Here is a 27,764-nt window from a genome sequence, read left to right as displayed (position 1 = left end):
AGACAGAGAGAGAGACAGAGAGAGAGAGAGAGACAAAGAGACAGAGAGAGAGAGAGACAGAGAGAGATAATAAGGAATAAGAGGATTTGATACGTAACTCCAAACATGGGCCCACTGAGATACGATTTTAAGGACGCTTTGATTTTGAAGTGGAACAACTTGATTCGATGCAGTGGGATTACGATTCGCTAGGATTCAGTTCAGCGGGTATGATACAATGAGTTTTTGTTGTTGTTGTCATTTTACATAATGTACAAGAACATTTGATGAGCCAAGCTTCAGATCCGAAATTTCTTAACTGTTTAAGGCAGACGTGCAAAACACTTACACACCGCATGGACCACCTTGTAGCATAATCTCGTTTTAATATGAAGACACACAATCGAGTCAAAATGAGATTAGCTCATCCTTTTGGTCACTTTATTAAATGTTATATTAAATACTTAGCGAGATAATAGCAGATTAGATCAACATGGCAAATTGTGGTGTATTTGCTAACATAAGAACATTCTTAAAAGGGCAAAAACAGTCTACACGTATATGAAATACACCTTGTGCAAACACAGGAGCCATGGAGAGACAACAGGCTTCTATCGCCCCACACAACCCCTCGTTAACAGCACGCCGACGCCACTTTGGAGCAGAACGTGTCCGAGAACAAGCAGCAAGTTGTCCGAAAAAGAGCCGGCAGGTGAGACTGAGGTGTCACAAAGCCAGCCGGCACACATGCGCGCGCGCACGCACGCACGCACGCACACTTTCAAGCCTCTATGCTAGACTGGAGCATGAGCTGAGCTGCAGCGGTTGTGCTTTGTCAGAGCCAGCCAGCCAGTCAGTCAGTCACCAAGCCACTCGGGCATGGACCAGCACGAGTGGAACATAAAAAACAATGACGAGGACGCACAGTGCTATGCTAGACATCACACTAAACAGTGAGAATGACAATGTGAAAAAAATGGTCACAGGGACCAGTAGGCAGTTTTGAACAACACAAGCATTCCAATACCAGCCGTGTGTTGCGAGAAACAAATATGTGGGGGTGGTTGGGGGCTTTTAGAAACTCAAGTGAGGCCATCACCGTTTTCTTTTCTTTTTTTCTTTTTTTTTTAAATGGGCACGCCATTTTCTTTGATTAGTATAGGAATCTACTGGTTGTCACCAACCACACTGGTCCCGATGGGGTTTTGAAATAGTACCATTATAAAAAACGGTGTTTAAACTTGGAGGAACCCCCTTTTTTAAGGGGGGGGGAACAACGCAACGCTTAAAAACGCTGCTAAAAAATAAAACAAACAACTAGAACAGACTTGACTTTAAATACATGAAAAAAAATGAATATATAGAACTTGAATAACATTAAGGCGGTATGTACACTTTGTAATTCTGACGAGTTTCCCAAATAGACCCCTTTCAAACAGTCATTTTTACATTGGGTTCTGCAGACTCCCGGTGGATGACAGAATTGTCCGGCCTCCACCTTTTTCTGGGGCTCTCGTCTGACACATAAGGAGAGAAAGAGAGAGAGAGAGCGAGCGAGAGAGAGAGAGAGCGAGAGAGCGAGAGAGGCCCGGCTTGGGCTGGGCCCACTCAGTAGCAGAGAGATGGTGTGACCTACAGGCCCTTAGAGGGCCCGGGATTCTTGCCCATGGCGGCGTGGGGGTTCATGCCATGCAACTGCTGGTATAGACCCAGCAGGTCCATGTGGCTGAGCCTGTTTCCTCCCAGCATGCCATTCTGCAGGGCCATGTTCAACAGGGTGGTCTGGTTGGCCATGGCCAGTTGCTGCTCTTGGACCTTCCTGTTGTTTATCACCTTCTGGACATACATCATCAACTGACAAGAGAAGCATTGATAGAATTATTATTAAGGACAGATTTTGAATCAATTTTGTCATGTGTCAACACAACTTTACCGTGTTTTAGATAACTCCATTTGGATTCTTGTAATATTTAATGTAAATATTCATGGTCACTTAAAAAACTTCTTACCGACTGCTGCATGGTGAGAGTTTCTCTGTAAATAGCTTCTCTGCGTTTGGCCTCCATTTCCACAGAGGCCATTTGGGCCATAGCCAAAGACTGGACCTGGCTCTCAGTAAGACTGGCGTTCTCTTTCCACTGTTGATGACGGAGAGAACAATTTACACGGTCCCACACATAAAGGTCGGGATGCGAACGAGCGAATGGAAAATGTCAGCACTTACAATTCGTGCGATAGTATCTTCCAGTGAGTCTCGTTGTAAACTCTTCAGCGCATTTGTTGCCTCGATGACCTTCAGTCGCCCTTGGTTGATAAGGTCCTGTCCACAAATGGAGACAGAGGAACAGTTGAAACAACGCCTTTGTGTCATTAGCATCACGAGCAGCAGACCCCCCCCCCATCCTCCCACCCCAGCTCAGCTTCAAGCATTGCATAGCCAGGCTGGGATTGTGCAAATAACATGGATTGAAACGATTAATGTCATGGAGCATTGTTTATAGCGACAAAACCACAGAGGATTATTGAGCTCTGAAGTTGTTATGAGCTCATTTGGTTGTTACATCCCACGAGATTTACTGTATCATCCATTCGCTGCACTTCCAGCAACAAGTCATTTAATTCACTGCACATTGTCGAAACGTAACGGCTACGTGCCACAGAACATGATGCAGTCGGCGGGTGCTTTTCATTTGGAAACAACGCCAGTTATACTGAAACTGATTGTCTGGACATCAGAAAATAATTGTTGGGATTGCAACACGACAATGTCAAAAAATAAATAAAAATCCACTGCATTTAGTCATGACCCTTTGTCATTTTGTGTCAGAGTTGCTTTTCTGACTGGTTAAAATGGCCTGATAATGATTGACTATAGCGCCCCCTGTTGCTGTGGCATGCATCAATGTCAAGCAGCGTACCTTTCAAAATGTAACATTTCTAATCTTTCTGTCCACACTAACAAGACATTTCTAGCATGCTCTCACAAAAGTAAAAACTCATCTACACATCCAACATGAAAAGGTAGTTGACTTAGTTGAAGAGGAAGACTATAATACATTATGTGCCCAGCAGTTAATTGGAGAATTGCCAACACCAAGTTCAGCACCTTCTTACAGGGTTTGGGAAGCCCTGGTCTAAAGGCTCAACTTGGTGATTTCCTGCATCTTGTCTGAGAGCGTTTCCACAGAAACCACCAAATAATTTCACTCTGCCCAAGAGTTCATTTCATGGAGGTGTTTGGAACGAGACACGTAACTGTCGCGAGCTATATTGTATTGCATCACGTCATCAATGAGTGATTGTATCGCCTAGGAACTTTATTTGTATAACGCATGATGATTATAATAATTGAAAGCAGTCTAAATATTTGTAGCCTGCTGCTCTCTCTTCACGCTGATCTTCCCGCTACTTGAGTCAGATGTGCCAGCACGTATAAATACCCGCTGGCTGGCCCAGACATGAGGCATTACGATGTGACGGGTGGGGGTCCGGGGGCTGAGCCGGCCGGCTGCATGACTGTTGTCGCAATTAGCGGCGGGGGACTGAGGAATGTGGTGCGACATGCCGTGGGGGGAAAAGAGGAGGACGGCGAGTGGGAGAGGGGCATGTGGAGCTCATTACTTACCTCCAGCTGCTGGTTGGTCATGGTGGCCAAAGCCGCCATGTTGTAGTGGGAGAACATGGTGGAGGAGCCCATTTGAGGTTGTACCTGGTAATTGGTCCTCATGTTCAAACCCTAAGAAAGCAAAGATGCTTTTAACGAAAAGAGTCACACGGGTTTACTTGTATACGATGGATGACCAAAGACTATTAACCATTCTTTGCTTGCATGGAGGGAAAAAAAAAAAAAAACCCTGACAACCCAAGTGTTGTGCCCCAGGAAAGGCCAGCAGGATACCAATGTCTGTGTGTAATTGAAACTCTGCTGCAGATGGTTTTCTTGTGCCCTGTAATCTGGCCATCCGGAGTGTGTGTGTGTGTGTGTGTGTGTGTGTGTGTGTGTGTGTGTGTGTGTGTGTGCATGTGTGTGTGTGTTGTGAGTGGGAGGTTGAGGAGAGCGGGTTCTTATGGACCTGGTCAGAGACAGGTGTGCAAGCCTAAACACTACAAAACCAAACACACACACACACAACCATGCTGAATCTTCACAAACTGTGGCAACGTTTTACATGACAGGAATCTATGAACTGGTTGAACAAATAAGTGACTTTAAATCGACATCGCAATGTTGTAGAATGCAATTTTTAAATCGCTAAGATTACATTTCGGACAAAAAAAAAAAAAAAAAAAAAAAGCTTCATTTCACTCAAACGTTTAATTGATAAGATCAGTTGAATGCTTAAGGGCAGTTCACATGTTTACACATTATTTTGTCAAATATTAAGCAATAAAGCAACGGATTTGACTGCATTCTTGTTGTAATCTCAAGTTTTTAAATCATTCAAATTTGGCAGGTCTGTTAACAAGACACATTACAAAGATGCAGATGCGGTTGAAAGCCCGCCACTGGAACCTAACTGGCATGGTGAGTGGAAAACCCTGTGCTCGCTCTCCCGACAGGCAGACTAGCTCGGGGGAAAGCTGCTTACGGCACCCAGGGGGGGCACAAGAGGCAGAAAGCGTTGGAAAAATAATCGTTAGGGTGAATTAGAATCTAGGATTACATGAGAGAAGGGGAGACCTTCTCCCGCTCGCTTACACAATCAACCCTACATGCACACACCTTCCAAATAAACATACTAATTGCCCTTTGATTCAACCTACAAAAAGAGGGGGAATAGGAGAGGAGGTGCAAGGATGGATAATGTGAACATGAGACAAGCCCCTTGTGGATGGATGTTGGTGTGGGCACCTTGTGGAATTGTCATCATTCAAGTGTCTCTCATTAGGTGGCACTAAATTCGACCACACGCGGTTACATTTTCTCAAACACGATGCAATGCAGGTCACACTTACCTTCTTCTCTGCTTCGTATTCAGCCCAGGCTGCTTTGCGATCCTCCTCGCTCAGAGCCTCCTCTTCTTTGTGGTCCAACAGTGAGTCGTGCTCATGATAGCACACAATCTGGTCTTTGTGGGTTTGCAGCAACTCGGCCAGGAAGAGGTCCTAGAGAGACAAAAAAAAAAAACAAGCAGTGTCAAAGGGAGAATTTTGAATTCATCAGTAACTGTTTTATCAGTAAGAAATTAAATGATGCTATTCTGCTCCAGTCCAGTAGGTGGAGATAACAACCGAGTGACCCATGGTCCTATTTGGATCTACAATTTACATCCCTTGATTTGTGCCATACACTTGGTACAAGAGGTCACTTTTATGATGATTTGGCTTTTCCATAGATACAAACAGGCGAAAACATAATCTTCTATTTTATGCTTTGCGGAAGCAAACATAACGCATTTTGTTGGCAGAGGTTAAAGAACTTGGTTTCCATGACAACACTATTTAGTACAATACGCAACTAAAATTAAGCGAGCAGCGCCAGACTCCTCTCACACAAACATGGTTCAAATTACTCTTGTTGCAGAGGTTTTACTTTGTCCTGGCTGAGCTTTACATTAAAGCGGAATTCTGGAAAGTGGAGACGTCATGCGACGACTGCATCATGAACCTCCTTACGAGCCAGTTCGCACAGGGGTTCCACCAAGCTCGCCCTTCATTGTCCAGCTACATCTGAACTCTGACAATGAGTGTGAAGTCTGCAAAGCAAATTAATCATAGATGTCACTGGTGCGACGCAAGCGGGAATACAAAACAGACGCACAGTAGGATGAAAGGAGACAGTGATTGCAAATCTGTACAGGATAAGAGAGAAAATAAACAGTGGGCCAGACACGGTGAAACTGGATCTCTCAAATTAAGACATGTAAGACAAGCAGACAAGCTTGTATACACACAAAATTCACGTGGTAAAACTGCTCGGGCCACCAACCTGGGAAGATTGAAGAAGGCCTTGCCGGAGTGGCCTATTATAGCTATTTTGAAAATAATTTTAGGGAAATGGTCACCACCAGTGTCAGAGGTCAAATGACAATACAGATGCTCACCCTGGAACCAAGTGCAGGTTGGGCTACGCGAGTATTTCCCCACAGGCACTGGCTCTAGGGTGGTCCGCTCCATCTCTTTTGGTGAGCTGTGCTCAAATGCGACCCTTTACTAATGATCGTCAGTAACCTAAGCCTGCCTATTGGCATTCTGGTGGGCTTGCTTGGTAAAGCCTATCGCTTTACTCCAGGAGAGCTGGAAAAGTGAGAGCCGCTGGGTGGGCAGATGCTCGACCCGAAATGATGTAAGTGAAGACGCTCGGTGAGCATATGGGGGAGGATATGAGTGGGTACCTCTACGGGGTGAAATCTGGGAAGGAGTTCTGGCATTTGAAAATAGATGTTTATGGATTGAGGTGACAGTCGAAAAGACCTGGATATCAACAAATGAATCTCTACATGTGTACTGTATGAAACAAAAAGGTCTTTTGTGCCAACATTCAAGAGATGTAAAGTAGTTTTCTAAGCAAGCAGCCCTCACATGTCGAGAGATGAAAACTTGGGAGTCGACATGAGTGAACCTCATTTGGACTTTACGAGCTGGCACGGGCATCCGCGCGTACTTTACCCATATACTCGCGCTTTTAAAAAACAAAACAAAAAAAACCTCTGATGCAATTAAACACCTGTCAGCATGAATAGCTTTAGAGTCCGTGAAGGCAAGATTTCTGGTTGAGTTATCTGGTATCTTTTGAAGTTGAGAACAAGTACAGCTAAACTGTTACTCATTGTGATTACTTGAAAACAGTGGCTACAGTAACAGTTATCCATCATGAATGGATGAAAAGTAAAGGACTTGGGAAACACAGATGCAGACTAACCTCTAAAACATTGCAACAGCCAGCATTGTGCATGGTCGGTATATTTAAATAAGACGTCGCCATACACATCTCTGTCGTGGCTGCTCAGTATTATATAGCGAGTGCAAGGAGTCTGAATCAATATTAAAAGAATGTACGCCGCTGTGCTTTGTGCTGACTTGAAGACACCTCCAACACATCATTTCAATTTCCACCCTTTTCTATGGGAAAATTGTAATAAATCAAAAGTCAATTGCCATCCCCGCATGAATTGCTTGACCTTTTCCACTATGGTTTATAACAGTTTGATACGGCGGGTTTTAAATGCACAGGTGTGTTCGCAACAGGGGGTTGACGACAAGATCCCAAAAGCAGGAATGCAAGAGGCAAAGATATTTGTAAAAGCTAAACACAGCCAGTCAAAACTCCCTCACCCACAGCTGCATACAAGTCACACATGCACACACACACACACACACATGCACACACACACACACACACACACACACACACACACACACACACACACACACACACACACACACACACACACACACACACACACACACACACACACACACACACACACACACACACACACACACACACACACACACACACACACACACACACACACACACACACACACACACACACACACACACACACAAAAACACATGCACACAACGCTAGCAGACAGTGCTTAACAAGTTTCTCTGCAGAAATGCGCTAAAACTTGGAGCAGTGCCTGACAGGAGGCCAAGACTGCCCTGAGGACTTTACGCCATCATCAGCAGAACACATGCCAAAGTTATTTGTCTGGCAATCAGTCAAGAAGAAGGCAAAAAAAAAAAAAAAAAAAGTTCTACAAACACTTTATAATTGTAATATTTTGAAATGATGGGAACAGAATTTAGGAAACTCCAAAAAATACCAAAGGCTCAATACAAACGCAGCCCATCTTTTAAAACGCCAACCGATCAGGGGGCTAATCCATAAAACTTGAACCTAATGCAGTTTTATGGAAGTTTGGCTCCGTCATATCTCCATGGAGTTTCTTGCACACCATTTTGACCTTGGAGCAAAATACGATGAATGTCATTTTGTTATGGCTATGGTGCTCCAATGTTTAAGACAGCTGGGCGTACCAGTGTCTGCGTTTTTGGATACCTTTAGCTATCTGGTGTTGTGTTTCACTTTTTCTCATTGGAAGCAATTGAGCTATCACAAAGTAAGGCGAAACAACTCTGAACAAAGATTGATGATGGAAACACTTAAGCATGATATCTGCAGACTTTTGGCAGTCCTTTTGGCTTGCTCTGGCCTCCATGCAGAGACAATCTGGAATAAGTAGTTACGCATTTGGCTACCTGGATCACAAACACTGCAATTCGACTCAACCAGGCTTTGAGAGAAATGCTCGCCATAAATTTCATCTTCTACCTACATAACAATCTCACTGATGAGATTGGTGACTTGCAATTAAAATGCATTGTTTGAACACAATCCATTCTTGACACCACCTTGTACAACTAACGTTGACTTATTGTGCTTGCAGTAATATTGTAACGGCAAGCCGAGACAGTGCTGCGTCACAAGTTTCATTACTGGTTGTATGTTGTCATCACACCCGCCTCCATGACACCACCTGTTCCCAGAAACCACAAAACAAAGCAAAACACACCTGTGGCGCTGATCCTTTGACACTCATTAAAAGAAATATTTGGGGTAGGGTGAAAAAATAAAATAAAATCAATGAACAGTCAAAATAATTTCCCATGGCTAATGAGGTGAGCGAGCGGCTTATCGCTCCACTTATGCTGCAACGCAGAACTTGAGGTATGTGCCTGCTACAGTCACCTGCGGAGCACAAAGCGTAATGTATGCACACAGTTGTCAACTAGTGGAGCTGCACAAAGTGTGTACAAGAAGCTGGACTGGTGGACCATTCTGCAAGTGGATGCTTGCTCCATGGGAGAGTGAGATGAGCAGGAAATAGTCTGGAAGGGTGGGTGGGAAGTCAAAACCTCATGTCTGGGATGCACAACCTTCTTTGTCATTAAGCAGAAGCGCGTCGGGCCCTTTTGTCTTCAATTAGTTTCTCTGAAGAGCACAGAGACATCTTTAAGAGAGGGGTTTAAATAATGACCCTTCATCAGGCAGGGGGAGTACAAGGGGAGGATAAGAAAAACAACTTTACTGGGCTCGCTTTGAACATGCAGCGGTAGAGAGGTGAGTCAGCATAACAGATGGCTGCGAAGATCACGGGGACAAGATGGCGTAGCTTACTGGAGGACGTGGGGGGGGGGGCCAAAAGCGACGAGACTCAGGGAAGTTAAGAACCCAAGACGAGATCAGATGAACATGGTACTCGGTGCCACTGGCGAGCAAATAATTTTTTCAGTTTAGTGTAAATATCGCTTAAGTTTGCAGAGTGACGATCCTTATGCCGTGACTTGACTTACTCCTTGTCTGTGCAGAAGGCAGTTGGCTCAAAGCGCTAAGAGTCTTACTGACTCATCTTCATATGAACCCAGACAGAATTCCTTCCATCATACTCTCAAGCTCTGCTGCCTTCATCATCATCTAGTTCCCCTTCTCAATGACTGCGACCTTGACCATGGTAGAGCATAAAATAGATGTTGATATCTCACCAAATGGCCCACGAAACACACCCTTGTGATACATAACTTCAAAAGTGACTAACTACGGTTGAAAGCTACAAAGGTTTGGAGCCGCAATGTCAATTTTTACTGTGGGTTGGTTTTGGGCTCCTATCTGTTCATTAACCCATCGAGAGAATAGTGCAAAGTGATTTAGGCTCAGTACTGTGAATGGAGGTAAGACGGGTCAGTGTGAAGGTTTGAAGAAGGCGTGTTTATTTTATCTGCCCTGTTTACAGTTTTCTGCTAGGAAACCTTGGCCAAACCCAAACCAAGAGCACCTCAACACAACAACAAAAATGAATCAACTCTGGGGACTAAAAAAAAGTGACGGCAAAGAGGTGAAATGAAGAGATCAACAACAAAGAAAATGATGGCAAGGAACGAGGAAAAAGTGCAGGTTTATAGCAGCATCGCAAGGAGAAGACTATTTAGTAAATAGCAGTAAACAGATGCGTGCAGCTGCGCTATGCTGGATGGCTCGTGTGAGTGCACTATGTTCTCATTAAAAACCCAGGGGGCCTAAATAATCACATAAAAGTGGGTGGGGAAAACATAAGAATGCGGATTCACTTCTCAAAAAAGGTCACAAAAATCATAACAGCGAGCATTGCAGAATTCCTGTGAGGGCAGTGCAGCATCTCTCCAGCAATGGCCAACAACACAGATGCAACAGTTTAAAGAAGATATTATAGTTGTCTAATAATATGCTCGCACATATTTAAGAGCAACGCACGACCGTTTGTGTGGCAGTACACGCATTGCTCAATGGAGCCATTTTGACAGTCTTTAATATTTGTCACTCTTTGTCAACCTTCTATAATCTGTCCAGGGGACGGACAAACACAAGCATTCTCTTTCATTCTAACATCCACACAATACTAGCCTACAAAGGAGGACCAAAACCATGACTACAACATTATCGAAGGTTTTAAAAGTTATTGGGTGCTTAATGAACTCCGTTAAATGTTAACTACACAGTCCATATTGAATTTAATAGACTGGATTGGGCTCCAGGTGTAAAGTATAGGGAATAGTAAATAAGTGAAAGTTTACCTTTGGGAGCATGGGCGTGGCTTTCTTACTCTTCTTCTCTGAGGGATCGTCCAGCATATCGGGCTCAAATGTGTAGAGCTCTGCCAGCTCGTTCATAGTAAAGTGCCTTTCAATCTGTTGCTGGTCCACCACACGGTATGATAAAGACTGTTTGGTAACCTGCCGGTCATAAATTTTTTCTTCCATTGTGCCCTGAGAGAAGGAGATGAAACAAAAGGATTTCAAATAAATCTTCCGAGAAGTAAAATAATGGTGTGGCACTTTTAATTTAGCACCACCTCTAATAATGGACAAAGTTCAATTGACTCACGTAGATGTGCATTTCCTGAACGGCATCAAAATGTCTTTGCTGCTAAACAGAGAATGACCTAAAAACAAACAATCCGGCAAAGATCACCTGTGCCAGGAATCTGTAGACAAAGACCGTCTTGAGTTGGCCGAAACGATACACCCTGAAGATACTCTGGATATCAAATGAAGGATTCCAGGAGGCATCAAAGATGATGACTCTGTTGGATGCCACCAAGTTGATGCCAAGCGAGCCAGCTCGTGTGGAAATGAGGAACAAACGACCCCTGGTGTGGTTTGGAAAGCGGAAAAGACTTGTACAAATGATGTCTGAATTGTTTCGTTAAAGACGTGGGAATCAATAAATTCACCTTGTGTTTTCGGGGTCATTAAACTCCTCAGCCCACTTCTTCCTGGTGGTGGCGTTAGTGGAGCCATCCAGACGATAGTAGTCAATGTTCCTGTACCACTTGCCCTCACCTTCACAGACACACAAGAGTGAAGAGACCTGCTATTCAATGTCATCGTCAAAGTGCTGAGGAACCTTCGACAACATGTCGCTATCAACTAGGCCGTTTCTTGTCAAAGAGGACCTGGTGTGGGTATGAGCACATGGACGGTCACGGTGGATGGAGGCCCTCTGTATGTAACCTTCAAGATGGCCACCCCCTCGCTAGCCTTCACAAGCAGCACTTCAGCATGTTTCCAATTAGAGTACTGTGATCTTTTCATTACAAATTACAAACCCTTGAGCAAACATTTTGGGTGGAATAAAAAGTCAAGGTCTAATCATTTTCAAAATGAAAGTAAAAACAGCTGCTGCAGTTTAATTAGGAACATGACCTTACACTAGTGGCCCCGTGTTTGGATGTATGCGACTATACGTGCACACTTGAGGCTAAATTGCGTGGACAACATTCGCTACGTGTGGGCTTGCTTCAAGGAATGCATGGAAAAATATTACCCAAAAGATGAATGAATTTTGGGACACACAACAAAGCCCATCAAGGTCCGTAAAAATCAGTAGCTGGTTTCCACTATTAAAGAGTTACTTGGTAGGTTCAACACATACGTACAGCATTGTAAAACCTTTAGTAGGAAGCTGATCGCAGACAAAGACGGGATAGGATCATTCAGTGGACTCATTAGCAGCCTAACAGGAGAGCCAAATGAGATCTTGAATACAAGAACGTGGGATGGAAGTATAAAGCCTACCTTTGTACGGTGAGATCTTGTCTTCATCTGCAGCTCTGCTAGACAACTCCAGGAAATCCTCAATCAGGTCCAACGAGATAAGGGACTGACTAAACACCAACCTGTGGATGGGCACAAAGATTCCTTGGTGTCACTTTACTTTCCAAAACGCTATCCCATTACACTACAAACCAGCTACACACAAACAGCACATTCCAGAGATGTGTGCAGATATCCTCAGAGTGCAGACATACTTACACTTTATCTTCCATTTCCTCTGCCATGCGCAGGATCTCAAAGAGGATGGTGATTTTTCCAGAGTGTTCTATGATTTCAGCATCGGCCTCGGTGACAAACTCCTTGTGCCAGTCGGCGGTGGGACTCCCTGGTGCCGAGCCAGAGGGTTCCGGTTCTTTGCAAAAAATAAATACTCTTAAGTCTATACTCGGCCCTCACGACAGCAACATATGAATAATGCTCATTAACACAACAAGTTAATTATTCTTGTTAGGTGAGTTACCGAATGTTAAATTCTTTAAAAATCTGCCATTTCCACACGGTGGATGCGTGGATGAATGAATGAGTGAATGGATGGATGGACGCCCTCATTTTATAGTGTCAACAGGCCTACAGTACAAGCCGTGAAGCCACATCTGGCTTTGTACGACCCGTCGTTGTTCATCGTCACATCGTGTCCGCGTCGGTTGTCAAGCTCAATTAGGTTCAACGAGAACATGCAAATCTATTCTTGAGGCTCCAAACTCACGCTCTTCGACAGGCTCGGCCCTGTTTCGCCCCTCTCCGTTCCTGCCCCGAGAACTGGTGTTCCACTCCTTGATGACTTCCACATCATCGCTATCGGAGTCATCAGATCCCTTCTTTCTTCCCTTGCCTTTCTTCTTTTTCCTATTAAGGAGGGACAGTGGAGGACACGAGGTCAGCGAGAGTAACAGATGGAAGAACAGGGGGGAGTACAAATGTGTTTCTGCTTTTATAAATATCCAACATGGAGAAGTGGAATCTTTACTTTTTTTGCTTTTCATCCTCTGAGCTCAGACTAAGGGACGACTCTTCAGACTCTGAGGCAATGAATTCCTCCATACTGTCTTCGTCAAAGAAACCCTGAAAGAGAGAAAAGTAGGATGAGGTTCAAACTTGCAGTTGTAGACGAGTGAAGCGGAATTGATGCACATCCGAGTTGGTTTTGAAAAATGGACGATAATCACTCATTCATTTCCAGTGAATCACATAGCAAGGTTTCGTTGTACGACACTGCAAAAACATGCAATATGTCAAATGCTTGTGGAGTGAAGCAATATCGATATTGTGATATTTAATATGTACCCAAATAAATGACATCTTTATTATCTCATGAAAGAATTAGATTTTTTTCATGATCCCAAATAAGACATCTCAATGCATTCTTAGCTAACTAATTCAGATACATAAAAGCAGACAATACCATATTGCATATCTTTACGATATACATTTTGCATGTACCAATATCATAATAGCTCTATTTTTCCAATATATTGAAAAAAATACTACCTACTACCTACCCTATTTTCTTTACTGATGTAATCCAGCTGAAGGCACCAGGGATGGGTCCAGATTCTGCTGAGCATCTGGAAATCCTGAAAGAGTTTGGTTCCTGCGCGGCCTCGGCCTCCCTCCAAAGCATTTCCCACACCTGCAATATGAGAGAGCGAGAGGGTGAGGTGCCCAAACCCTACAAGTCAGCCTGAAGGTTCGTCTAACTCGAAACAGAAAATGCTGTGCACAAAACATGTAGAGGGGTCTAATTTATGCCTGAAACTTTCATACCTTTGGTCAAAAACAAGGTACAACAACAGAGGGCATCATTCCCGACACTGTGGGGTGGCAGTACCTTTATCAACTATTTGCCTGGTGGGGGAGCAAAGACACTACATGGAGGTCCGCAGTCAGTGTCACAGCATCAGCACTGCACTGTACCGCGTGGACAATAGTGCTGCTAATGAACCACAGCACCTTGCAACAAAACCCCCCCCTGACCCCACTAGTCCTTCGCAAGTACCAACTTTCCACCTCATTGTTTTGATTTTGGGTGCACAATTTTTGATACATCAAAATGGTTGCATGCAAGAAAGAAAGTTTCAATGCAGCTTGGATCTCACCGGTAAAGTGCTCCAGGTAGTATCTGTAGAGTTTACACTGGAGTGGAGTTACTCTGATAGACAACACGTACTCGTGCTTGGGAGGCAGGAACTTTGTGAGTGCCGTGTAATCTTTCCTCTGCGAAAACGAAAAGATCATTTCGGCACCGACCGTGTGAGGACAGACAAGAATCAGAGCGTGCGTGTTACCTGAACACAACCAGCCAACATCTCATACAAGATGTGAGCCCTTTTCTTCATGATACGGACATCTTGCATGGTGGAGTCGGCACACTGCCCGTTCTGGATGGGGTTGATGAAACGATTGCGGAACTCTTTAACGGATCCGAGCAAGTTCTCCTTAATGAAGTTCACCATGCAGTGGTCTGACAGGGGGACACGGGAGATTGTCATTTCCACATGTAAATTCAACAAGTTTCGGCAAGCTTACATTCAATGAGGTTATTTTGAAGAGGCGTTCCAGTCAGCACAACCCTCCTCCTTGTCCTGATGGAGTTCATGGCTTTGGACACAGCTGACGCCTCATTCTTCAAGATGTGACCTTCGTCACATATCACCAAGTCGGGACCTGAAGGGAACGTTGAAAAAAAAGGAAAATCTCGTTGTAAATGCGATCTGGATTTCACTCCAATGACACGGATAGCACAGTTTTACGAGCCAGAGATGCAATTAACCTTTTCGAGACAATTGTCTGTTTGATTACACGTATGTTTTTGGATTTGCGTTTCCATCAAAGCACTCACACTTGTACTGCATGTGATAAATACTACATGACCATACCTGGATCTACCAGAGTCTTCAGGAATGTCTCTTTCAGTTTCTTACTCTTGGTATTCTTTCCCCGTGTCAAGTTTCGGTACATCTCATAGCCAATGATTATAACACCCCCCAAATCGTGCCATTGCTGGAGAGCGAACGATCGCTCCTGCGGCCTCTTGACTGTGGCCAGCTCCGTCACCTGTTAAACACCCAACGGAGCACCGGTTAATCCCTCCCTAAGTAAGGTTTGGTGACAAACAGCCGCCAAAGCAAATTATTACCTCTAAACACTCCTCGTCTTTCATCCCATGTTGCCATTTCTCAAACTCGTTGACCCAATTAAGGACAGTGTTGAGGGGACAAACCACCAGCGCAGTTGAGAAGTTGAGCTTCTCACAAAGAAGCAAAGTATGAAGAAATGCCACCACCTACAGGGGAGAAGGGAATGCTGCAGTTAACAAGTTAGGACGACAAGTCATTTGTGTAAGACAGTAACCAACAATCGAGTTAAACAGAGCACAAAACGATGATTCGGATCAATCACATTTTCTATTGATTTTGCATCAACACAACTCATGCCGCACTGGGACGTACAGGCTCATGCACTCCTAAGCACTTGTTCAGAGCTTCTCTTCCTACCTACCTGAAGTGTTTTTCCCAGGCCCATACAATGGGCAAGGATGCAACCAGAGCCAGGTGACTTCTCAATCTTCTTCACAGACTCACAGCAACAATCCCACATGAACTGCACCCCTGGAAAAATAACAAATATGAAAGAGCTTCTGGAATAGAAACTTTCTTTTTGAGTGGGGGAGGGGGCAATTCCCCGTGACGATAGTTTTCGCCAGGGTAGTTTTTAAGAGACTCGTTTATTTACATTCATTTCATCAAACTATTTTTATAATTCTGCTGTATTTAAAAATTAAAACAATTCCCATCATTTAAATCTCAATTTATTTTATGTTAAAAATGCATTTCACTTTATCTTTGACAACTTGTTTTAAAACATTTAGGTTTTTTAAATCTAATTTTCACGTAAAAAGCATTTATTTGAATCATTACTTGATTTGTGTTCAAGGGCTAAATTTGATATTTAAAAAAATGGACATTAGCTTTTGTTTTTTTCCATGCTTGCCTACGTTGTTCCCCATTATTAAGCAAGTCACGGTGCAAATAATTCCATATAAAATCCACAGTAATTGCATTTATCACACCCATCCATCCCCGCTTCCTTCATCTTGTCCTTACCGTCAACTTGGTGAGGTTTCAACTTGGTGACGAGGTTCCTGTGCACCTGCACAACCGGCTCCTTGGTCTCTTCATTCTCATCCAGAACCAGCTTGGTGGTTATGGGACATGTCACCTCGGAAGACTCTTGCAGCACGATTGTCTGAACACAAAAATGTTACTTTGTAACGTCGCTTGAAAGAAAATTCATTTCGAGTCCATTCACACTAAAATTTTCCTTATCTGGTATGGACAAAACCGGAAAATAATACATGGTTTCCATTCAAATAAATCTATTGATATTGGGGAAAAATGGGAATATGAACTAAACAAAATAAAATTATACACCATTAAAACTTCTTCCATCAACAAAATCAACTGGACAGTCATAACGTGCTGAAATTCAAGCCATGAAATGAAAGTGACAAAAGTCAGAACTTCACTTTTACCTCTCGGAGTTTCTTCCTCAGCTCTTCTCTTTCCGCGATACGTTTCCGCCTATCTTCTTCTTCTTTCAAAGCATCGCGCGTCTCCGTTCGCAGCTTGTCATCCTTGAGGATTTTGCGGATTTTTTTGCGCCCTTTGCGATCTTCTCCATCTGGGTCGTCGTCGTCTTCGTCTCCACTCTGTGGAAACGGACATTAAGTTAAGCTCTCATATCTTCAGTCCCTTCAGGGGGGAAACGGCTACCTTTGATCAGTAGCCTGCGAGACCCTCGATTAATGTGTGCCAATCATAAGTAGGTAATCCTTATAACACACTCTATGGAGAAGTTAAAAATGCATTTTGTGTGTCATCCATGACCGTACTTGCTAAAGTTAAGCAAGTCATTCGCAAACGTTCTTGCACTTTTTTTTCTTCTTCCCAGAACGACAATTAGTACATTTGTATGTTGGTCAACAAATCAGTGTATTCCCTTTTTTTTATTTTTTTATCTATCCAGTATCTGTGGTGAAAATCCTGCTGATTTTTTTATTTTTAAGTTGGAAATAAAAGTACTGCATATGTACAACTTTGTGGCGACAATGACAAGCTGGGTTTTAGTTGCTTAAATCTTGTTAAAAAAAGATGTGTGCGTAAAAACTCGAAGAGGTGCACCGATAGATTAATTGACAACCGTTTTGATATTCGATTGATGGTTAGGCAACAAATTAAAACTGTCCAATCGTGTGCTCATTTCGGTTGCATATGTGCATTTTACCTTCTCATTGCTGGAGGAATCCTGTACTTTAATTCGACGTCTCTTCTTCTTCTGAGCTTTCTGCTTCTCATCATCCTTTTTCTTGGAAGCTCTACGGATGCACAACAGGATTAGTTTTCTCAGCAAGTCAAAAAGCTAGCAGAGACTATCTAGAATCAATGGCAGTGATAGATTGGTCGTGAGTGCTTGGATTTTTCACCTCGTCTTTCGACGCTTCTCGCCATTGTCCGATTCGCTGAGTGCTTCGCTCATCGCCGACTCCTCACTGGATGCTGACTTCTTGAAGTCAGAATCCGCCGAATCGTCGCTGTCCACTGCCAGACAGAAGAGAGAAAGAAGTTGCTCACTGTTCTCGTGAAAAGCAAATAGTCAGCTTATAAATCATTGCTGAGTAACTCGAGTATGAACCTTTTTTCTTTTCTCTCTTCTTCTTGACCGGCTTCTTGCTCTTTTCTGCTTTGTTATCTTTGTCGTCATCTGACTCTGCCTCGCTCAGCGAGAGCTTGTGACGAAGCAACTTGTGTCGTCGACCACTCTTCTTCACCTCTACATCAGAACTGGAGTCTTCTGAATCTTCAATTGCTGAACGAGAAAACAATCCGTAACAGATTAAAAACAATAAGACATTTCAAAAACAGAAGAACAACAAAAAAGTCCCTTTACTTTGCTGTTCCTCGTCGTCATCTTCCTCTTTTTTAACTTTTTTGGAGGGCTTCTTGTTCACGTCTTCATCTTCATTTTCTGAGGAGCTCTCAGCCCCAGAGGAAAAATTGGACTTAATCTGGGCGAGAAGCATTTTCTTTGCGATTCTAAAAGACAAGGAAAAGACAAAAATATTTCACAGACGCAAGAAATGTATTCTGAAAGGATCCTAAGTTCAAACTCGGTAAAAAGGAACAATATATTTCAATTAGAGCTTAATTACTACGCAGTCGACTCTTGGTTATGGAACCTCTCAGTTAAGTATAAAAAAATTCTCATCTTCCAGTGCTAAATTTTGATACCCGAAAGTTAATACTATGATTGAGAGATGATAAAACTGCAGTGAGTGGCTAAGGCTGACTGCACAAGCATTTTCGGAATGCGAGAAAATTACACGCAGGGTATCGCCTCTATGGAAGTGGTTCAGATGATCTAATTGCAAAAAATCTTTTTGATGGAGTTGTGTCATCAAACCAGAAAATAACTTACTGCCACTGAGGTAAAGAAGAATTGTCTCAATTTTGGAGAAATTATGGGGGACGGACTAACCTCATAAAACAGAACCGTACAGAAAATTAATTTGAGCACGGAAAAGTCCTCCATAATTGATGGCAAGAGAAGCGGGGTGTCCAAAACGTTTATGTCAGGACTTGTATCATTTTGTAACATGATCATCTTTTTGTCAGAATGAATCGTTAAAAAATTGGTATCAAACCATACATCAACACTGTGGTGTTTACTGGTAACTATAGATTTTACTCCCCCTCACAGATGTTCTAAACAGTCAATTTGTGGGTTGTGGTACTTGCGTGTGGTTAAAGACGGTTACAAATAGCGACATTATTCTAGAAATAACTGGAGGTGTACAAATCAATGAATTCATTGCCAACTACAATCAAGTAATAGTTCGTTCGGTGTCAGTCTTGCTTTCTCTAAACAGTAATTATTTTCAGTAGGAAGCAGAATTATCATCTTTAAGGTTTAATCAAAATAAGACCCCTGGAAACATTTGCTTTTAATTTGTAAAACAAAGACCCAACGAGAAACTGAATCCATTTCAAAAAGGTTGGTGAGGACAGGATCAATCCCTCTCATTATATTAATGCTCATATGACTAATGAGCACACATTAATGGAAGATTAATGACAAATATGTGCAAATGATCAGCTAGCATGCTAATGCGGTTAACGAGTCCACACTCAATGCACCGCTCCGGCAAACTTGGGCTTGTTGTGGAGTACCCACAAATTGGAGTAAGAGCATGGAATGAGTTGACATGGAGTACACAAAACATTCAACTTGCTCCGTGAAAGTGAAAAAGTAAATCAGACACCAATTGTTGTGGAATATTTATCTTCTTTTTTTTTTTTTTTTTAACTATGCATCGTGCCAAATATTTTTAATTTGTCTTGTAGAGTCAATTCAAAAGCCTAAACATTTATAGCAAATTAACTCACTGTTGTCCTTTACTGTGTCATCGAGCGTCGTGTGCACGATACCTGTTCTCTGGATCATCATCGTCTTCATCGTCACCAATTTGAGGCGCTTCTTGTTTGACAGGCATTTCATCACCTTGACAATAAAGTGCCATGCAGTCAAAAACAAGCAAGTCAATAGTTTGTGACTTTGCTTCAAATGGTGTGAATCGCATTTACCGTCTTCCATCGCAGGGTCGAATATCGGCCGGTCGCTGTCGTCTCCAGAGTCGTCGTCAGCCTGCTGCTCTTCCTCATCCTCGCTGGAGGATGACTCCAACTTGGAAACGGCTGTGGAGCTCTTTCCTTTGCGCTTCTTCTCGTACGATCTTTTCAAAGGTGTGGCCTTCTTCTCGGGTTTGTCTTGCTCCTTTGATATATTTTGTTTCGTCACGCGGCTCGATCGCCTCTTTGCCGTTCTCACTTTGTCATGCTCAGAGTCGGTCGAGTCGGAGACATGTTTTTTCTTCTTTGACGCCTTCTTGCCTTTACTTTCCATGTCTGACTCTGAGCCTTCTGACTTCCTCTTGCGTTTGGATGTTTGGTCTGCATCTGCTGAGGGTTTCTCTTTGAACAGACGTTTTCTGGAGCTGGGCATTTCTTTCTCCTCATCGCTACTATTGCATTCTGCCACCTTTTCCAGCAATATGTCAGGTACTCCATCCGAGTCAGAGTCCCCTGCATTTTTCTCTGACAAGGAAGTATTACTCCGCTTCTTATCTTCTTTCTTAGCCTGACCCGATTTCTTGGAGGATGTGGACTCGTCACTCTTTTCCTTCTCGGACTCCTCCTCTGATTCGGAGGAGTTCTCAAGACTCTTCTTAACAGCTTGCTTCCTCAAGGGAGTGGTCTTCACTCTACTGGAGTGCCGATTGGGTGGTCGGCTGGCTGGTTCATCTCCTGTATCAGAACCACCATCTTTTTCTTGGCTTTTGGACCTGGAGGACTTTGACCTACTTGTCTTCACAGTCGGCACCGGAGTCAGTTTAACGATGAGGTTCTTCACTTTCTGTTGGGGGCGTCCATTTTCTTTTGGACCCGCGTCTGCGGCCGAATCGGTCTGAGCTAGCATGTGGGGATCAGCAAGACTTTCCACCATCTGAAAAAGCTCGTCCGGGACCGAAGGAGGAACCGACATGATGTCATGATCAAGTGATATTTCACCAGGAGAGAGCAGCTCACCACCACCTTCTGTTTTAAGCACATTTCCGGTGAAATCTTCTGCTCTGCTGCCTTTACTAACTGGTTCCTTTGATGGTTCTTCATCCGGCGAGCTATCCAGTGTGTTGCACGGAGTATCGACTGGCTCCTCCTTTGGCTCAACGACCTGGTTGCCATCGTCCTGGTCGGGATCCTCCTCCTGAGGTGTGTTGCACGCGGCTGCCGGCTCCTTATTGTGCTCTTCGTGCACCTTCTGCACCATGTCAGATTCCCCAGTTGAGTCCGCCTTGTCGTCGTCCTTGTCGACAGGGTGCACGGCGTCCTTGCTTTTTCTGACTTGATGTTGCCCTTTGTCGCCATTCTGCAGTTCCATACTTCTGAACACTGGCTCCAAGGCCTCCTCCAAGGCAGCGTGGGCTTTTTTCAAATCAGAAAGTACCGCCTTGAATGCTTTCAAATGCCTGTACCGGACAGACTTGTCGTCTTGCTCGGCAGCAACCTGCCGCCCAAACTGGATGAATGTATTGTTTAAACCGGTCGTGGTTTCAACCAGCTTTTTTGTTTTCTTTAGGAGTTCTTTGGGTATCTGCAGTTTTTTGTTAGAGAATGATATGGTCCCTGAGCCGTCGGCGTGTTCCTTCCCGTTTACAACCACTTTTTGCCCTTTGACATCACCGCTATTACACATCTTGCTCTTGCGTCCCTCGCCTCTACTGGATTTGCGCTGCTTGGTTTTGTCATTGTCGATTTTTGCCAAGATGCCGTTACACTTGGAGATCAGATCCTGGAGAGGTTCAGGCTTGCACACATAGCAGTGCCATTTGGAGTTCTCATCGGTGATGGCTGATAACTCTCTTCTGCTCAGGTTGCGAAGGATGCACTTCTTGCAGAAAGCGTTGTTGCAGTAATCACAGCAAATGAGTTTTCCGCCTTCAGCACACCACCTGACAAGTCGAGGATTGGATAATGGTTAATATACTCTCTGACTGGAACTACGAATACGGTACACCGAAAGGTTTCGCGACGTCGATCCAGCTCACCTGCACTGCTCGTCCATTCCATCGGAGTCTTTACTGATGTCATCACTCTTGTAATAATTGTAACATGACTAGAGGAAAAGAAAAATAAGAGGCAAGACTATCACATTAGAGTCTTGTCTAGACAACTGAAATGTATACAACTATTTGGAAAAACGTGCATGTACCTTGCAAATAAGTACTTTAAGAGCAGGGTGCTGGTACACAGAGTTTCGCTGAAACTGGTTAACTTGCTTTCCACAGGCTGTACAGTTTATTTTCTTTTGAAGTGTGTCATCTGTGGACAAAACAGTGTGACTCGCTTTTTGTTAGAAGCATTAAAAAAGTGCATTTCGTGTTTCTCCTTGTCCGTCTAAACATGCTCCCCGTGTCCTCACCCACCTATACATATTGACCTCCAATAGTAAAATGATAAAAAATAAAAATAGGTTTCACTTTAAGCTTGGACTGTGCAGCTCCACACAAAAACACACTTCAATGCAATATAATTAATTACCTGGAGCTTTCTGTTTGTAATCCACTCTGAACTTCAAAGTGCCTTTATTTTCACTCCCTGAAGGGCGCAACACTAAGGTGCCTTGGAGGACAAAGAGAACAAGATAAGCTTCATCTTAATTGGGGGGGAAAAAAAAACATGTTTATACCTTTGGATGTGCTGCCTGTATTACTGTCAGAAGTCCCTGCTTCATTTTCGCTGTCGTCAGATTTGTCGTTCTGTGCAGCAACCTTATCTACAGTATTGGGCTTCCTATTATGTAGGAACGCAAAATATTCAGTGCGTGAAAACAGTTGAGAACAGAACAACAGCGCGATCGGAAGGTATAAGAAAAAACTTGAAGTGCGGCCCACCTCTTGTTACGGGAAGAGGAGTGTGTTGTTTCTGCGGAGCTACAAGGCTGGAAGTATAAGAGATAAAGAAAAAAATAGAGTCAACTGGACAACATGGCAACCTTGCAATCAAGAAGGACACATGCACATGAACTCTAGTGAACAAGCAAACGAGCACAATGGAAGACGACCAACCTCCTCTGTGTTTTCAGCCATTTGGTCTTGACTGGATTCAGGAATAGGCTGACTCTGACTTGTTACCTGGAGGAACAAATGATCTTTTATGTTGGTGAGTGTTTTTTTTTTGTTTTTTTTGCATCTCAACAGACATTAAATAATAACAAGACTTTGACGTGTAAGATTTTTGGGAAAAGCTCCATTTGGTCTGTTTTCCAGACATGCTGCAATTATTTTTATCTGGAGTGAATGAGTTGATGGCAGAAAATTTGGATGAAAAAAGGCAGAGAGAGGAACCGATTTTACTATTCCTGCCTGTTTTAATAGGAAACATGTTACTTTTTGCATTTAAACAACTTTTGACTTCCATTATAATTGATACAATTAACTTTATGTCACGATAGGTACAGTTACTGTGTGGTGGAATTCAATTTATAGCATGATACGAATTTGAGGATATATTTCTTCTCTTTTTGTCTTTGTGTAAGATTTAAAACATCTGCTTCCTTTTTTCACTGGCTCATATATTTACATATTTATTATAAGGCGCATTTCTTGATCTACCAAATCAGTTTAAAAACCTTAGGAAAAGAACTGCCTCCCTGTAACAGCCTCTTTAGTGTTCAATGTTGTGATCTAATTTTCAATCAAACTTGGCGAAAATGGAAATCATAATCTTTAAAGGAAAATTTGAAATTCAACCTTTTCCTGAAATTATTCAGCCCTATTTGACACTATATAAAGAAATAAGAAATGAAAGAAAATTTACATACATAAGACAAATAAAACCTATTCCAGACTATTTCTTTTTCCAAAAAACAGTGGCCCCCAACCAGACATTTTAGAGGTCCACACTATGAATTTACTTGCTAAGTCAATATATTTCTGAAAGATGGGCTGAAGTATGGAGCAGAGGTTTGTCAGCAACACACACAAAATTATGAAAAACTAAAGTCAAACAGACACAGCAAATTGACTGGTCGCAAAAACGTTTTTTATCTACTCGTGTCTCTGCGACCAATCAATTTGCTGACTTTATTTTTTTTACTTTTTAATATTTTTGGGGTTGCAGTGCAAAAGAATTTTCATTGAAATGTTCATGTAAAAATCGTCTTGCACTGTCAATTTTTAATAGCAAAATGCCACCATGTAGTGGCTGTCAGGCGCTCTGCTCCAAAATGAAACGCGCTTTTTTTTTTTTTTTAACAATAAGCAGCCTTTACAATACAAAAATCGCCTTGTCCTACATCGATCTGACTGAGCGTACGTGTTTTCAAAACACACCAGAACTTTGTTAGACGAGCTCGCATCTTCAGCAGCCGCCGTGCGAGGTGAGCCTCTTCTTTATACCCTCCATCACCATGTTGCCCTGGCAACCCCCACCCCCTCTCGGTTATGCATGCCAGCCCCAATGCATGGGCATGCACCGAAAAATGCAATGCTCGGGGCCTTGCATACCACGGACGATATCACGGCAGGAAATGGAGCGCAAAAGGCTGGGTGCCACTGCTAGTTACCTAGCAGCTACAACATTTAGCCATTTTTTGACGCGTAACAGTTGACGTTCGTTTACCAAACACATCTTAAAATAATGTCCCGAAACCTGGCCATTATTCTGAGACATGCACGAGAAAATCAGAACTTGCATTTGTACTAAGTTGAACATTGCCGGTCGGTAGCGGCTAGTTAGCTTAGCGTGCTAAATACCAACAAGCACTAAATGGTTTGGCGTCCTGCTAGCAAAAGGTAGCCCACTCTAGTCTAATCAATGCACGACACACTTGTGTAAACATAGGAAAACCAGCCTTTCTTACCTGCTGATTGCGGTCGTCATTTCTTGATACACGAAGACGCGCTTTGTTCTCGGTGAAGGCAGTTGAGATGCACCTCAGGTGGCGATGTTTGGCGATAGGAAAGCGACACAAGTCCACAAATAAGCGTAACAACTCCAGTCAGTGGAGACAAAGCGCGGAGACCATCTTACCGGATGGCCGTGGACGCGCTAAAATGGCGCATGGAGCCCAAATCCTGCGAGGGCTCCTATTGGCTGATGGTCTCGGATGCCCTCGCGCTCTTACTGGTCCACGGCCCGATGGTAAACTTTGGTTCCACAGTGGTGCCAGGTCATAAGGTTGAAAACATCATTTAAAATGCGAGCATGCGTAAAATACGTAAATTATTTTAAACATTCACTGTAAGAGACGAGCATTTCCCCCCAGAAAACACAGCAAAAAAAAAAAATCCTGAAAACAGGACATTTTAAAGTGAAATTAAACTCGACCAAAACGTGCTTCTTTGCATTAATAAACTGGCCACAAGAGGGTGCCAAAACTGCACAAATACCATCCATCCATTTTCTGTACCGCTTTGTCCCCACCGGGGTCGCGGGTGTGCTGGAGCCTATCCCAGCTGTCAACGGGCAGTAGGCGGGGGACAACCTGAACTGGTTGCCAGCCAATCGCAGGGCACGCAGAGACGAACAACCATCCGCACTCGCACTCACACCTAGGGGCAATTTGGAGTGCTCATTTGGCCTACCAAGCAAGTTTTTGATATGTGGGAGGAAACCGGAGTGCCCGGAGAAAACCCACAAGGCCTTGCTAAAATTGACATTTTAAACCAGTGAATGTATTTATCCACACGTGAAATGCAGACTGGATTCTTCTTATATATAATAAGAAATGGACACTGAATCATATTCAATCATACTGGTAGAAAGTGAGGTTTCTCAATGTGTCTATTTTAAAATACATCAATTCGATTTATCAAATTGAAAGTGTTTTTTCCAATATGAATTAGTTTCTGTCACACCACTAATACATACAATAAATGTCAAGGTGCTACTCAATGTGGGCGCGGGTCACATGCGTTACTTTAAGTCCTTATATGGTCTTTCTTTCCTCTTATGCTTCTTATGTAAAGCATCTGAAAGTGGGCCTTATCGTTTTTTTGCCCCACCTGACAGCGTCGGCCTGTGCTCGCGTTCGAAATCATGATGACATTTAACATTGATGTCATAGTCATACTCATGGCCTTCTTTTCAGCATCCTTTGTGCTTTCTGATGATATCCAGCTAAAGAGTATCCAGGAAGCAACAGAGAATGCATGTCTTCTCCCAGTAAGTACATACAGTGTATTCAAACAAAAAGGATAAAAATATCATTGTTATTTTATTATATTGATGGTTTTTGCCTTTTTTTTTTTTTTTTACAGTCCCCGCAACTCACTCTCATGGTGCAAAAGCCAAGCACCACAAGATGTCTGGTAAGTTTGAGACATTTTCAAATGACAGAAACGTAGGCTTTGTCATGTCAACATGGATGGCACTTGACCCGATGAATAAGTTATTTTTTTCTTGACAGAAAAGTTTCTTTTGCGGAGCTGAGAAAACCTTGAAAATTTGTTTTTCAAAGTCGCCTGGAATTGTACAAAAGCCAAACATGGCAACATGTCAGGTAAGTTGGAGACATTTTCATAAGATGACAAGGTAGCTAAGGGGGTGGTCCCCTGAACATGTAGTTGACATCATTAACAGTGACCTTTCTTTACAGAAAAGTTCCTTTTGCAAAGCTGAGAAAGGCATGAAAAATACTACTGGTGAAGAACTAAAAATACTTGCCCGTAATCTAAATCAGTACAATAAGAAGGTAAACTCCTATTACACTTCTCAAAAGCAAAGACGCATTTCCGGCAGTAAGTCGGATTCGTTCCCAGTGAGGGTTGGACTCCGCCAAGGCTGCCCTTTGTCACCGATTCTGTTCATAATTTTTATGGACAGAATTTCTAGGCGCAGCCGAGGCGTTGAGGGGGTCCGGTTTGGGGACCTCAGCATCGCGTCTCTGCTTTTGGCAGTCGGCTGTCGGCTTTCACTGGAGCGGTTCGCAGCTGTCGGGATGAGGGTCAGCACCTCCAAATTCGAGTCCATGGTCCTCGGTCGGAAAAGGGTGGAATGCCCTCTCCGGATCGGGGATGAGATCCTGCCCCAAGTGGAGGAGTTCAAGTATCTTGGGGTCTTGTTCACGAGTGAGGGCAGGATGGAGCGTGAGATCGACAGACGGATCGGTGCAGCGTCGGCAGTAATGCGGACTCTGTACCGGTCCGTCGTGGTGAAGAGAGAACTGAACTGTTGTCATTATGAAAATCTGATGCGCTCGAGAAAAAATTGAGGGCAAGTTCGGAATCAGTGCATAAAAAGATTTAGAAAAGTTGAATGGCATTTTTGATAAACAAATGAATAACGGAGCGGTGTTATTAACAGACTTAGTTGTTGTTCATAAGAACAGAGAATTTCATTCCTCAAGTCTTGTGTGTTACTCAACTCATGCTCATGTTGTATTCCAGAATGGAGTCGAGACATGTCACCTGAGAAACAACACAAAATATCCTCTGTGCAAATTGTTGGAAGACATTGCAAAATGTGCACTCCAGCAGTTGTTCCGATAAAAGTGACGATGGCTTGAATGTTTTCATCAGAATAACTTAGAAATTATTTGTTTATATTAATGATCAAATCTGATACTTATTTTTCCATTATATTGTTGAAGTATTCATACTTAGCAAAATGTTAACATGGTATACTTAAGTCTAGAAGAATTTTTAACTATCTTCATACCAAAGAATTTGAAATAAAACAACCAAAGTAACTAAAGTGGAGTACATTTTACATTTTTATTATTTATTTAGTTTACCACATATGAATAGGATTCATTTTATGTAAAGTTACTCTATTCAAGCTGTTTTTGATCAAGAGGCGATGGTACACCCTGGACTTCACCAGTCAATTACAAGGGCATGGACCTACAGCGGATATAAAACGTTAAATTGCTCTCACTCTCAAAACAGTTGGGCCAAAAATAACCCAAAAAGGGATTGCCAGTACATGGTTGCATAAGTCTGCACACCCTGATAACTGGGCACGTGCCTGTGTTCAGAATCAACCACTTTCATTCAAACTCGTGCTAAATAGGAGTCAGTGTCACCATGTGTCACCATTTTAGGTGCACTAAATAAAATGTTTCCA

At 43.0% G+C, this 27,764-nt stretch overlaps 1 protein-coding gene across 1 annotated transcript; it reads right to left on the bottom strand.

The window, feature by feature from the left end:
* Nucleotides 1-48: 48 nt before the first annotated feature.
* atrx (ATRX chromatin remodeler) lies at nucleotides 49-25,977 on the bottom strand. The gene is made up of 35 exons (XM_085906634.1): nucleotides 25,972-25,977; nucleotides 24,559-24,690; nucleotides 22,763-22,828; nucleotides 22,589-22,635; nucleotides 22,384-22,487; nucleotides 22,236-22,316; nucleotides 21,907-22,016; nucleotides 21,743-21,810; nucleotides 19,722-21,646; nucleotides 19,566-19,638; nucleotides 18,028-18,173; nucleotides 17,773-17,946; nucleotides 17,564-17,678; nucleotides 17,365-17,455; nucleotides 16,613-16,789; nucleotides 16,185-16,326; nucleotides 15,580-15,689; nucleotides 15,218-15,364; nucleotides 14,958-15,135; nucleotides 14,608-14,745; nucleotides 14,367-14,542; nucleotides 14,178-14,295; nucleotides 13,581-13,711; nucleotides 13,049-13,143; nucleotides 12,788-12,927; nucleotides 12,280-12,433; nucleotides 12,043-12,143; nucleotides 11,199-11,307; nucleotides 10,937-11,114; nucleotides 10,540-10,731; nucleotides 4,936-5,085; nucleotides 3,605-3,715; nucleotides 2,204-2,299; nucleotides 1,989-2,117; nucleotides 49-1,833 (listed from the first exon to the last, which is right to left on the bottom strand). Exons 1-35 carry the CDS (start codon nucleotides 25,975-25,977, stop codon nucleotides 1,612-1,614), a joined length of 6,132 nt encoding a protein of 2,043 aa, XP_085762760.1. The 3' UTR covers nucleotides 49-1,611.
* Between the last annotated feature and the right edge of the window lie 1,787 nt (nucleotides 25,978-27,764).

Source organism: Syngnathus leptorhynchus, chromosome 2 (assembly GCF_054491065.1).
Source record: "Syngnathus leptorhynchus isolate UIUO chromosome 2, UIUO_Slep, whole genome shotgun sequence".
NCBI classification, from domain to species: domain Eukaryota; kingdom Metazoa; phylum Chordata; class Actinopteri; order Syngnathiformes; family Syngnathidae; genus Syngnathus; species Syngnathus leptorhynchus.
This window is presented reverse-complemented; position numbering and strand designations above follow the sequence as displayed.

Bases quoted from the DNA above. Each gene is read 5' to 3' on its own strand.
- atrx (XM_085906634.1), bottom strand. The intron at 18,174-19,565 runs GTATCGTGCACA...CTTGTCTTTTAG, and splicing joins GATGATGATCCAGAGAACAG to AATCGCAAAGAAAATGCTTC. The intron at 14,296-14,366 runs GTAACACGCACG...TCGTTTTCGCAG, and splicing joins TGTTGGCTGGTTGTGTTCAG to AGGAAAGATTACACGGCACT.